The 14,217-nt window shown below is 45.3% G+C and overlaps 1 protein-coding gene across 1 annotated transcript; it reads left to right on the top strand.

Moving 5' to 3' along the window:
• Positions 1-8,776: 8,776 nt before the first annotated feature.
• Positions 8,777-12,444, top strand: LOC124694303. The gene is made up of 10 exons (XM_047227301.1): positions 8,777-8,925; positions 9,573-9,807; positions 9,886-9,993; positions 10,076-10,245; positions 10,409-10,542; positions 10,654-10,828; positions 10,957-11,509; positions 11,617-11,729; positions 11,862-12,105; positions 12,217-12,444. Exons 1-10 carry the CDS (start codon positions 8,777-8,779, stop codon positions 12,442-12,444), a joined length of 2,109 nt encoding a protein of 702 aa, XP_047083257.1.
• The last annotated feature ends 1,773 nt before the right edge of the window (positions 12,445-14,217 follow it).

Raw genomic sequence — 14,217 nt, 5'->3', positions numbered from 1 at the left:
AGTCTTGGAAGTTGTTTACTACTGTAGCAACCTCTCCTTATCATGTTTTTGTGCCAAGTAAAGTCTCTATGGTAAAGTTGATGCTAGATTTGGATTGCTTGCGAGAAACAGATTTCTTTGTCTGTCACGAATTTGAGCAGAAGTCTCTGTAAAAAAATCAAAAAAATCTGCAAATTTACGTATGTGATCCTCAGATATGTACGCAACTTTCATTAGTTTTGATTTTTTCCGTTTTAGCAAGTTAAGTGCCCCTTCCAGGTTCGTCTTTACGGACTGTTCTGTTTTTGACAGATTCTGCCTTTTATTTCGCATTGCCGCTTTTGTTATGTTGAATAAGTTTCTTTGTTCCATTAACTTTCAGAAGTTTTGTGCAATGTCCAGAAATGTAAAGAATGATTGTGTCACCTGAACATGTGAATTTTGATTATGCACTAACCCTCTAATGAGTTTGTTTGAAGTTTGGTGTGGCAGAAGTTTTCAAGGGTCAATAGAAGAGGGTGATATACTATGATCAAGAAGAGTGAAAGGTCTAAGCTTGGGGATTCCCCGGTGGTCCATCCCTGTATATTTTAAGAAGACTCAAGCATCTAACCTTGGGGATGCCCAAGTCATCCCCTTCTTCATCGACAACTTATCAGGTTTCTTCTAGTGAAACTATATTTTTATTCGGTCACATCCTATGTACTTTACTTGGAGCGTCTGTGTGCTTTTATTTTTGTTTTGTTTTGTTATCTTAGTTCTCTGAATAAATACATGCTCATGTGGGAGAGAGACACGCTCCGCTTTTTCATATGAACACTAGTGTTCTTCGTTTATGCTTTTAATGTTCAAGGGCGAAAGTTGATCGCTTCACTTGTTGTTATTTGGTTGGAATAAGAAAATGCTTCATATGGTCTTGAATAATTTGATACTTGGCAATTGTTTTGAGCTCTCATATATCATGTTTAAGCTCTTGCATCATGTAGTTAAATCTAGTAATGAAGAACTACATAGAGCTTGTTGAAATTTGGTTTGCATGATTGGTCTCTCTAAGGTCTAGATATTTTCAGGTAAAAGTGTTTGAGCAACAAGGAAGACAGTGTAGAGTCTTATAATGCTTGCAATATGTTCTTATGTAAGTTTTTCTGTACTTGTTTATACTTGTGTTTGCTTCAAACAACCTTGCTAGCCCAAGCCTTGTACTGAGAGGGAATACTTCTCGTGCATCCAAAAACCTTGAGCCAAAACCCATGCCATTTGTGTCCATCATATCTACCTACTATGTGGTATTTCCTACCATTCCAAGTAAATACTTCATGTGCTACCTTTAAACAATTCAAAAGCTATTACCTCTTATTTGTGTCAATGTTTTATAGCTCATGAGGAAGTATGTGGTGTTTTATCTTTCGATCTTGTCATTTACTTCTGACAGACTTCCACAATGGACTAGTGGCTTCATCCGCTTATCTAATAATTTTGCAAAAAGAGCTGGCAATGGGGTTCCCAGCCCCAATTAATTAACTTGCATTAATAATTCTCTTCACATGTTTTGCTCGATCTATCGGTAAGCAACTTAATTTTGCAAATAGACACTCCTCCATGGTATGTGAATGTTGGAAGGCACCCGAGGATTCGGTTAGCCATGGCTTGTGTAAGCAAAAGGTTGGGGGAGTGTCATCTAATAAATAAAACTAAAGTACATGTGTAAACAAAAGAGAAGAGGGATGATCTACCTTGCTGGTAGAGATAACGTCCTTCATGGGAGCCACTCTTGAAAGTCTGGTTGATAAGGTTGTTAGAGTACCCATTACCATTCGTTGACAACAACAAACACCTCTCAAAATTTTACTTTATTGCTCTCTATATGATTTCAAAACTTGAAAAGCTCTAGCACATGATTTAATCCCTGCTTCCCTCTGCGAAGGGCCTATCTTTTACTTTATTGTTGAGTCAGTTTACCTACTTCCTTCCATCTTAGAAGCAAACACTTGTGTCAACTGTGCATTGATTCTTACATACTTGCTTATTTGCATTCATCATATTACTCTATGTTGACAATTATCCATGAGATATGCATGTTGAAAGTTGAAAGCAACCGCTGAAATTTATATCTTCCTTTGTGTTGCTTCGATGCCTTTACTTTGAATTTATTGCTTTATGAGTTAACTCTTATGCAAGACTTTTTGATGCTTGTCTTGAAAGTACTATTCATGAAAAGTTTTGCTATATGTCATCTATTTGTTAGCAAACTATAGATATTGCTTTGAATCACTCCATTCATGTCATATGCTTTACAATAATGTTGATCAAGATTATGATGGTAGCATGTCACTTCAGAAATTATTTGTGTTATCGTTTACCTACTCGAGGACGAGTAGGAACTAAGCTTGGGGATGCTGATACGTCTCCAACGTATCTATAATTTTTGATGTTCCATGCTTGTTTTATGACAATACCTACATGTTTTGTTCACACTTTATATCGTTTTGATGCGTTTTCCGGAACTAACCTATTGACGAGATGCCGAAGTGCCAGTTCCTGTTTTCTACTGTTTTTGGTTTCAGAAATCCTAGTAAGAAAATATTCTCGGAATCGGACGAAATCAACGCCCATTACCCTATTTTCACCGGAAGCTTCCAGAACACCCGAGAGTCAGCAGAGGGGGGCCACAGGCCCACCACACATGGTGGCGGCGCGGCCAGAGGGGGGGCGCGCCGGCCTGTTGTCTGGCCCCACCAGGGCCCCTCCGAGGCTCCCCTTTCGCCTATAAAGTCTCCCTGACCTAAAACCCCAATACGAAGAAGCCACGGTACGAGAAACCTTCCAGAGCCGCCGCCATCGCGAAGCCAAGATCTGGGGGACAGGAGTCTCTGTTCCGGCACGCCGCCGGGACGGGGAAGTGCCCCCGGAAGGCTTCTCCATCGACACCACCGCCATCTTCATCACCGCTGCTGTCTCCCATGAGGAGGGAGTAGTTCTCCATCGAGGCTCGGGGCTGTACCGGTAGCTATGTGGTTCATCTCTCTCCTATGTACTTCAATACAATAATCTCATGAGCTGCCTTACATGATTGAGATTCATATGATGATGCTTGTAATCTAGATGTCATTATGCTAGTCAAGTGAGTTTTACTTATGTGATCTCCGGAGACTCCGTGCCCCACGTGTGTAAAGGTGACAGTGTGTGCACCGTGTGGGTCTCTTAGGCTATATTTCACAGAATACTTATTCACTGTTATGAATGGCATAGTCAAGTGCTTATTTATATCCCTTTATGATTGCAATGTGTTTTGTATCACTATTTATCTATGTGCTACTCATGTGATGTTATTAAAGTAGTCTATTCCTCCTGCATGGTGTAATGGTGACAGTGTGTGCATCGTGTAGTTCTTGTCGTAGATTATGATCATAATCTCTTGTAGGTTATGGAGTTGATTATCGCTATGATAGTATTGATGTGATCTATGCCTCCTTCATAGTGTGATGGTGACAGTGTGCATGCTATGTTAGTACTTGGTCTATTTTGCAAAGATCTATTATATTCTAAGGTTACTTAAACATGAATATCGAATGTTGTGGCGCTTGTTAACTCCGGCTTGAGGGAGCTCTTGTATCCCTACACAATTAGTGGTGTTCATCATCCAACAAGAGTATATGTAGCACAAGGAAAGAGAACTTATTTATTATGTGATCAATGTTGAGAGTGTCCACTAGTGAAAGTATGATCCCTAGGCCTTGTTTCCACCACAAATAATTGCTTCCTACGCCAGCAAGCTATTTTCTGGCGCCGCTTGTTTACTGTTTTACTGCATTTTTACTTTCTGTAATATTACCACCATCTATACCACCTGTGTTTTACTATCTCTTCGCCGAACTAGTGCACCTATACATCTGACAAGTGTATTAGGTGTGTTGGGGACACAAGAGACTTCTTGCATTGTGATCGCAGGGTTGCTTGAGAGGGATATCTTTGACCTCTTCCTCCCTGAGTTCGATAAACCTTGGGTGATCCACTTAAGGGAAAACTTGCTGCTGTTCTACAAACCTCTGCTCTTGGAGGCCCAACACTGTCTACAAGAATAGAAGCACCCGTAGACATCAAGTTCTTATGTGGAACTCAATATTAGCCATGCTCTAGCTTATGTGATAAGCAATGAATGATCAAGATCTTGAGTGCTTGATTCCAAGTGAAGAATTCAAGCTATGGCTCTAAGTCAGTGTCATGATAGTCTCATAAGTTGAGCTATGGTTGACTAAGAGTTAGAGCATGCAAGCAAATGAAGAATTCTTTATACACCTCAAGATAGTATGATAGAGCATGAGAAGATACAAGGTTGACTAATACAAAGAGTGAAAAATAGATTCAAGTTTGGTCAACACATGAAGCATGAAGAATGTGCCACGTGAAGTCATGTGGTATGGTAATCCTTGTCAATTATGCTTTATAAACTAACCCATCATATATGTGCCCTTGTGTTGTCTATGTGGGTTAGGTATCTTTCCATGGGCATGCATCAAAAGGGAGATCTCATATAGCCCATGAGAGGATGACATCAAGTGGTGATCTTCATCAAGGTTGAGTTGGGCAAGTTCAAGTTGATCATCTCAAGAGGATCATATGCTTGAAGCTTGCCGTCCATTTGGTGATAATGGACACGTGAAGATGTGCATCAATGGAGCTTTCCCATCATGGTGTATGTGGGAGCATTTGTGAGTCTTCACGAAGTAACGATGAACAAGTGAGGCACTCCGGCTTGAGTAGAGCTTGAAGAGTTATCATCAAGATCAAGCGGGATGCGCAAGGCAAAGGTATGACCTTGATAGGTTTTCCTTTTACCGGTCTCAAGGTGGTTGATGGGAGACCGGATTATAGGATAGATAGCCCCACTATCAAGAGGGGCTTTTGGTTGGACAACTTGATCACATCATCTTAGGGAGCTCAATTATTTGCATACTTTGCATATCCCTATTGCTTCTTAGTGTTTCTCTGTGAGAGATTCTTGAGCTTGTTGCTAGCTTTACAACAAGCCCAAGTTCATCGAAAACGGAATCCGCATGCATCTTCTATTGCGTTTTCGAGTTTGGACGTCTTCACCGTTTCTTGACGGTGGGAGACTCCCTCTCTAAAAACATCTAAAAATATCCTGTGAGGAGTCTCCATATTTCCAACAAAATTGGTTTCATGTTAATCGGGGTCCGGACACAAAAGTTATCACAGTTTTTGTATAACATGTTTTCATGCTGGCCCGGTTTCTCGCCCGACGTGACCGACCGTCCCACCGGATGGCCCGGTTCAAACCGGCCCCTGGACTGGTGCCAACCAGGCACTATCCAGTAAGGTTTCCAGCTTCGCTCGACGCTGGTCCGGCCTGCGGTCCGGTTTGGACCGGCCGGGTCCGTCCCCTCGTCCGGTCTGACCGGGCGGTGGACCGGCCTCCCCGGCGCAGGTTCTGCACGACAAAGACCCGCCCCGGTCTCGACCCGGCGCCAGGTCCGGTTTGGACCGGCTGGTCCGGTCTATGGCCCGGTCTGACCGGGTCCTGCACCGGACGGCCCGGCCCCAGGCCCGGTTGACCGGGCTCCTCGAAGATTTGCTGAGCTGGACATTTCCCCAACAGTTATTTTTCGGCTTGGGCTATAAATAGCCCTTCTTCCACCTTGGGCCTAAAAAGTTCTTCCACTCTCTCTCCTCCATTGTTGACTTTGAAGAACTTGCCCTATCTCTTGATTCCCCCCATGATTCTTGCTCATTCTTGAGGGATCTAAGAGAGGAGATCTAGATCTACAATCCCCACCAATCCATTTCTCCTCTAAGTGAAGGGAATCCCTTGGATCTAGATCTTGGAGTCATTTGTTGATTTCCTGTTTGTTCTTCCTCTCTAATCTCATCCTAGCATTTGTTTCTTTGGTGGGATTTGAGTGTGAAAAATTTGAACACCTCTAGTGTTCTTGCTTTGCATCATTGCATAGTGTTGAGCTCTCCACCACGATTAGTTCGAGTGAGAGACCGTGAGCTTGTTACTCTTGGAGGGAGACCTCCTAGTTGGCTTGGTGGTTGGTGCTCCGGTGATCTCTTCAAGGAAGATTGTGAAGATGCCCGGGCTTCTCCTTCGTGGAGCTTGTGAAGTGGTTTTGGAGCTTGCCATCTCCGGAGTGGAGGAAAAGCTAACCATAAGGAAAGGGCCATTATCCTTTGTGGGTTTGGACGGAGAATAGGGTGAGCCTTTGTGGCGTTGGGGAATCCTTCGTGGGACCTCCACCCCTCCAAACGTGACGTACCTTCTTGCAAAGGAAGGGAACACGGAAATAAATCCTCGTCTCCTCGTGCCTCGGTTATTTATATACCCGAGCTTTCTTTCCTTGTGATAGCCATCGTGCTTGAAGTACATATATCTTGCTATCACTTGTGCTACATATATCTTGTGCCTATCTTGCTTAGCTCTAGTTGTTGTTGTTGCACTTAGGTGAGCCTAGCATATTTAGGGTTTGTGCTTGTAAAATAAACATTAGTTTAATTCCGCATTCTTACAAGCCAAATCCGTAAGAGTTTTAAAACGCTTATTCACCCCCCTCTAGGTGACATCTCGTCCTTTCACTACGCATATCCACTGGTTCTCTCCTATCGAAGTGTCATACTCCACGCACATCCACCAGACAATAGCGTAGTACCACTGCATGTCCTCGAGCAATATAAGAACAACCGACTGTTCTTAGCTTATCACTCATCTCTCACGTTACACTATAGCAAGCTTAGCTTACGATGGATGGCACTAAGATAATACCTCTCTTCTTCATTCTCCTCTTAAGCATTGGATTATCCAATGCCGTAACTCGTAAGGGTGGCTAGAATCTCTAATTCTCAAGTAAGTGGAGAGGGTGGAGGACAAGGTAGCATATTTGTGAGGAGTGACGGCTCGGGGTCTGAGAGCGGGTCGCAGGGTAGGTAAGGGCGATGATGATGGTATCCAAGTGACCGCGGGAGGAGAGGGAGGGGTGGAGGTGGTGCAGAACATGATGGATCTGGAAGTGGTTCTGGATTTGGCTCCGGTTATATCCATAGCGATGCAACAAGATAACGTGGCAGTGCCTTTTCTAGCGGCTCTGCCGGTTTTTCTAGCGCATGTGCTAACGCTGGCAGCGGTGGTGGAGGACAAGCCGGAGGACATGATGGATGGAGTGGTGATGGTAGTAGTAGTGGAGCTGGCTCTGCCCATGCCCTCTCGGTCGAATCTTCTCCACATTTTACGAGCTCATATGCTAGCGCCAATGGCGGTAGCCAAGACAATAACCAAAATGGTGGGAGTGGGAGAGGTGAAGGCGGCGGGTCTGCCTAGGCTGATTCGCACCACTAAAATATTGATGTGAAGTTTAATCAAAGATATGGACAAACTTATGTATAATGTTTCTCCATGATCTCGTGGATTTTATTACTTGTATTGTATTCCGCTCGTGATAGCAATCAAGAAATGATCGACTCCGTTTTGTTGACACGCTTTACATTTATTGATGAAGAAAGGGTGAGAATTCTATTATTGTAGTATATCCTTATGCAATCCATAGGAGTGAATACATAATTTCCCTCTTTGCAAGCCTAAGCTACAAGTTGCAACAAGCTCACTAAGCAGCTACTATCAAATAACCGATCGACCTTCTTTCTTTGCTTCACTTGTATAATGTTTTTTGTGTATTGAGTTGTATATCTCTTGCGGTCTTGCTTTTCTAGACATCCTCTCAATTTCGCCTCACTTGTCTTGTCGATGTCAAGCACACATAAATCATCTGCATGAGGAGTGGAGATGTGGTCGTTGCTACCCGGGCTGTAGCACCGGTCCAACAACTAATGCCAATAGAGTTGGCATTGGGTATCGATCCATCCCTAAAACATGAAGCCCAACGATGCAGCACCAGAAAACCCTACGAAGCACCCTCTGACCAGACGACCCGATGGCAGACAAGATTGTGCTTGTTCCTGCAGGCTAGCTCGCGATATGCACGGTTTCTTCTTGCACCTCGAGATAGATGCATGGGAGGGTTTCCTTGGAAGCCAAGTGAAACTAGACCACTTCGTTTTTCAACGGAGGCAAATACATCGTATACACTACACTGTCCACGTTACTCATACGAAGTAATTAAATGTACAGTATCAATACATTGTTGCCACAAATGGGGGGACAAACTTTGTTGCCACATGATCCATCTTAGCGCAATATATTGTGTTTCGCCTCTGGGCTCATATTTATAGAGTTGGCCATGCAAAATATCACAGAAATATAAAAAAAAAGTGGCATTTCTTTTCTTTTAAACTAGAAATCTTTGAAACCTGTCCTTGTATACTTTTCGCTGAATTAATCTATTTTTTAACTACTAAACCTACAAATTTCGAGATGGGCCCCATCTAAAAATCTCTACAAGTATAGGCTCAAATAGGAGCCCCTATCCCTTTGAAGGCCTTGGCATCCGCCCACGGGCTACGGGTGACCAATCTCGCAAGCCCCCCAAGAGCGGAGGCCCGTCTAGCGCCCGCAAATTAATGTCAGTCAGATTCTGGAATCCAGCCGGTGGGAGTGACGATCTGATCAGGCATGGGAGCCGAGCCTACGCGAAGGAGAAAAACGGGAGGGAGGAGACGTCGGCGGCGGGAGCGGGCGACGCGTGGAAACGGAGCGCGCCGCGGTGGCGAGCTGCATGTGCGCATGCACGCCACCCTATAGCCACACGCACGCGCGGACCGGCTCGCTCTCCCACACCACACCGAGCTACATTTGCGCACGCAGACGAACTAATCCAGTGATTTAGCCATGGATACGGATGTGATTAGCGACCGGGGAATGATGGCGGCGCCGGAGGCGGGGGACGGCGGCGGCGGTCGAGGGAAGGCGGCGGGAGGGGGCAGCGACCGCAAGCACCTCTCCTCCATCGCCAACCACGTGCTGCATCAGTGTTCCCGGTGCGTGCGCCGCCCCCTCCCCTCCTCGTAGATTATCTCCATTCTTCCTTAATTAATCGCATGCATCAGCTCGCAATCGCTCTCTTCTCGATCCGTTCTTTTGATTTCTCCGTCGATTTGTGGAAGAAACTCTGCGTTCGTGCGAGAGGCCCTAGGATAGATGGGTGCACCATTCCCGGCCGATGAAACGTGGCGCTCGATATAACTTTTCGGTCACTTAGAAAGAAACTCGAAATTGGCCATATTGTACTCGACTCCGTATATACTAGCACGTTACTATGGTGATTTTGTTATGGTTTTTGCAATTTAGTTTGGGGAATTTATTCACCTTTTCTTCTTAAAAGTAGTATTGAAGAAAAGTGTTTAGGTTGTTCAGTGGGAATCATCTGGGAGCACAGACGATGATAAATTCAGTTGCGAGTCCATATATAGTATCACTACATGCTTCGTCCATCATGTTGATATAATTCGGACCTGGTGGTAAGGAAATACTAGCCTGTAGCTGTGTCTTAATGACTTGTCAGGGCTCTCAACTTAAACAGAGATTAAAGATTTGCTCCAATTTTTGTAGAATTTTTTTCTTTATTTACCTACACAATGATTGTAACTAATCTAGGTTGAGTAACCAACATGTCCATGTCATACAGGACCTTGAACAAAAGCGTCGATGATCTAGTCGTGGACTTCGAACTGGGACTGAAGACTGCTGCACTGGATAAGTATTCAAGAAGACTAGTCGAGTATTGCAGCCTTCAGGCACTCCGGTCGCTAACATCCCCTGATCTTGGAGACACGATCCATGAGGGATCGTTTAGCAGGTTCACCTTTGATATGATGCTAGCTTGGGAGACACCCACTCCTTCAGATCAACAAACTACCATGGTTGGTGAATATAGACATGTACATGACCTGATGGTAATGTTTCGATTCTGAACTGACTCGATGGGCTAAATATTGCAGGAGAGCATATCGAAAGAAAGAGAAGACAGGAAAGAACCCCTTGGAGCAAATGAAGCTGTGATGGGTGACGACACATCACTGTTCTATTCGGATATGATGCCCCTTCTTGTAAGTGTGTCAAATACATGACTATGACTGAACATCTGTATATCATGGGCTAATTTTATTCATTGAATTAATAACCCCGTAGGTGAATGAAGAACCGACTGTTGGAGAAGATGCATACGTGTGGTTTGGATCTGTATTCCCTTTGGCTTGTGACGTTGTCAACGCCCGATTCACTTTTGAAGCCCTCACCGCTACCACAGCTAACAGGCTCCACTATCCTGCTTATGACAAATTCCTCAAGGAAATGGATAAGTACGTCAGAGCTCAGTCACAAAATACTCATGAGAAACACTGTCTCAGACACTACTTGTGCGCATTAATTTTTTTACAATAAACTTTAGTCGGATCCTGCAAAAGTAAGTTCACAGTTGGATGTCACTGTACTCAAAACGGATTATTATTGTGATCCCCGTAGGTCGTTCAAGTCCTTGCAGAACTTGCCAACTCCAACAGAAGTTGAATTTGCTGAAGATGAATTCATTTTGGACATGGAAGGGACAGCGGGAACACAAAGGGTGGTTCGGCACATTGGAACAACCAGTTGGCCTGGTAATCAATCTGATCGGCTTGTTCATCGTCCAGTCTGTTTTCTTTGTGATCTTGTCTTTGTACATATGAAATATGAACAGTTATGTTGTTAATTTCTTATGGACTATATAGGTAGGCTGACTCTGACCAACAAGGCATTGTACTTTGAGGCTTCCGGCAAATTATCTTATGGACCTGCTTTCAAGGTTGACCTTTCAGACACTGGAATGGATCAACAAGTTACAACAGCCTCGACAGGTCCTTTTGGTGCACCATTGTTTGACAAAGCCATCGAATTCACATCACTGTAAGTTCGATCTTAGTTTATCTTTTTAGGTGCCAACTTAGAGATCTTAAGGTGTACATTTTTACTATTATCGCGCAACCAAGCAATATCCAATATTTTGGGCAGTAACCGTTAATTCATCTGTGCAGACCAGAACCTCTGCTGCTGGAGTTTCCGGAGATGACCAGCTCAGTACGGCGAGATTTGTGGCTTACCATGATAAGAGAAGTGATCTTTCTTCACCGTTTCATATCCACGTACAATATAGAATCCCCCATTCACAAATGGGAGGTACACTCAAGAGTCATATTGGGAGTAATAAGGCTCCAAGCTGCAAGGGAGATGCTAAGGATGTCACCACCACCACCTTCTAGCTTCCTAATATTCTCACTATATGACGACCTTCCAAAAGGTGACTTTGTGCTCGAGCAACTCGCGAATAATCTGAAAGAGACATCGACCATAACTTCATTCAGTGCATCGTATGTGTTCAAGAGTTTGAATAAGTCAGATCCAATCGCCTTATTTGCGGAGATGGCTAAAGAGCACGACAGGGACTCAAGTAGCCATGAACAACCTTTGACCTCTCTTGGCAACACTATTGATCAAGTAAGAGATGAGGCCAGGGAAGTTACGGTTGCTAATGCTCCCATTGAAGGGATGAAGGAAGAAGGTCTCACTGATAGCCTTCTTGTATTAGTGGTATGGTAAAAAGGCATTTGATCTCCTATTCTATATATATTTAAATGTCGGCGTCGTTGTTCCCTGACTTCTTCATACTACTGAACACATGTGTTCTGTGTACCCAGGGATTGGTAAGCCCAATCAGCAAGCTGGGTCCAGTGATCCAACAGGTGACCTCGTGGGATAATCCGCCCCTCACGGGCAGTGTCCTTGCTGTAACTTTGCTGATCATATACAAGTAAGATTGCACACATAATTATATCAAATCTTATATAGCTTAATTGCAATATTTCTATCTGGTTAACAATTTGAGTGCATTTGAGCTGAAAACAGTGAACTTAGTGTGTAAGTTTCTTTCTTTTTAATGCAGCGAGTGGGTTGGTTATGCGTTGGCGACAGCCCTGATACTAGCAGTAAGTGCGATGTTCTGGGCCAGGCAGCGAAAAATTGGTGAGATATGCTCAGAGGTGATCATCGACACTTCATCAGACAAGACAACAATGGAAAGCATAGTGGAAGCGCAGCACAACATGAAGAAGGTGCACGAGTACGTCAAGACTGCGAACGTCGTGATCCTCAGGCTATGGTCCATCGTCCTGGCCAGGTCACCGAAGGTATCATCAGCTCATCTCACTGATCATTCTGTGCAGTGTCTCTTCTCTCTTGTCTGCTGGGTTACTGTCTTACACACTTGTTTCTGGACACTTATGCGCTCTGTTTCGCAGCACACAGAGACGGTGATATGGATGCTGACCGGGCTCGCCGTGGCGCTGGCCGTGGTGCCATTCAAGTACGTCCTGATGGGGCTGACGGTGGCCATCTTCGTGGGGAACACAAGGGCTGCGAAGGCTGTGTCGAACCCGCGGGGCAGCAGGCGCTGGAGGGAGTGGTGGGAGTCCATCCCTGCCGTCCCAGTTCATACGGTTGACAAGGGCGATCTACGAACAGCTTGAAGAAAAAGAAAGGCGTACACCCTCGCCAGTCGTAGCTTCGTTAACGTTTTAGTAATAGTACTGCACCTGTAAACGGGGTTCGAACCTGGAGCAGACAGAGGGTGATCGCCATTAACACGTCATCAGATGCTCTTGTATATGAATAAATAAAATGTTTGGCCAAAGTTTCGACGAGAACTGTACAATTCTGCAAAGTTGGCATTGCACTGCCTTTTGCAGATACCGTGGAGCTTGTTGATATATGTATTCAACTGAGTAGCTCGCACAACAGATGTTGAAACTGAAGCATAGGGTCTTTTGCTCACGAAGCTGAAGTTGGAGTAAGACGAAATTCAAGCCTCTCTCAATAGCATATATGGATCACTATATTAAGAAGATTTGAGGTAAAAACCCTAGGTCTTTTAAGCATATTGACATGCTAGTTATCTTGATTAGATGGATAATAAGATAATAAAAGGATTGGAAGCCAATTTTAACATTAGTCTTCCTGCAATGAAAATTTAAAAGAAGATAATTGAAATACACAAGGACCACACTATTCAGTTGGAGAAAATAAGTGACAGCGCAGGGTCTATATCATAATCTTGGAGACAACAAATAAGCTCCTACTGTACATGCCAGGCTCCACGACGCAAGACCTTCGTTTCTAAATTACTGAGAGCGCAGGGTTTGTATCATAATCTTGGAGACAAAAAAAAAGAGACTAGCAGGGAAGGGACCCCTGCGGCATTTTATTAAGACAAAACTGCTGGGCTCAACACCTGCTGAGCTGGAACTCGAAAGCCATCTGGTGGACGCCCAGATCCCAATCTTGGAGACAACAAATAACCTCCTGGCAGGTCATAATCTTGGAGACAACAAATAAGAGCATCTCCACTCGTCTCCCGAACAGGCCCCCGGCGAGCATTTTTTACATCCGGACGGCGTAAATCGGCCCAGTCGCGCCCCCGGTTTCTCGTTTTCGTCCGGATTTGGCCCTTCATCCATCCGGCGAGCCCACGCCACCCCCGGCCCCCCGAGGAGCGCTCGGGGACTCCGGACGAGTGAAAAGCGGGGAAGGGCCCGATCTGTCGGTGACTCGACGCACGAACCCCATCGCCACGTCGCTCAAAATCTCCCCCACCCCTCGTATCTTTCTCGCCGCCGGCACCACCCCGCCGGCTTGTTGCCAGATTCCGCCGCCCCTCCTTCCCCACCTGCCTATATTCCGCCGTCTTTGGACGACGGCCTATCTGGCTGCTCTTCCGCCGGCCTGCTTGCTCCTCGTCGCTCGCGGCTCGGGTTGCCACGACCACGCCCGTCGGTGTTCGTCCATTTGCCTCGCCGGCCATGGACTCGGATGAAGAGGAGGAGCGAGATGTTCGTCGAGCTTATGCAAGAAGAGATGGCAGCAGCCGCCCAAGACGACGAGCACATGATGATCCTTGGTTGCTTGGCTAGCATGTACGCCGGACGGCAGGCGGGTCGACGTGGTGGGTCGGCACGAGGTCGCCGGAAGTGCAAGCCGAGACAGCGAATGGAGGGCTATTGCATGTTGTACGCCGACTACTTCGCCGACAATCCATTGCACGGTGAGAGTGTTTTCCGGCGTCGTTTCGGGATGAGCGAAAGCTATTTTTGCAAATTGTGTATGCCATCCGCCACTTTGATCCCTACTTCGGATGCAAGGCGGATTGCACTTTGGTTTGGTTGGATTTTCGTCACTGCGAAGTGCACGGTGGCTATGAGGATGCTGGCGTATGGAGCTCCCGGTGATACTGCGGATGACTATCT

Source organism: Lolium rigidum, chromosome 3, assembly GCF_022539505.1.
Source record: "Lolium rigidum isolate FL_2022 chromosome 3, APGP_CSIRO_Lrig_0.1, whole genome shotgun sequence".
NCBI lineage: Eukaryota > Viridiplantae > Streptophyta > Magnoliopsida > Poales > Poaceae > Lolium > Lolium rigidum.
This window is presented reverse-complemented; position numbering and strand designations above follow the sequence as displayed.

Bases quoted from the DNA above. Each gene is read 5' to 3' on its own strand.
- LOC124694303 (XM_047227301.1), top strand. From the start codon at position 8,777: ATGGATACGGATGTGATTAGCGACCGGGGAATGATGGCGGCGCCGGAG. The intron at 9,994-10,075 runs GTAAGTGTGTCA...ATAACCCCGTAG, and splicing joins CGGATATGATGCCCCTTCTT to GTGAATGAAGAACCGACTGT. The intron at 10,543-10,653 runs GTAATCAATCTG...TGGACTATATAG, and splicing joins TGGAACAACCAGTTGGCCTG to GTAGGCTGACTCTGACCAAC.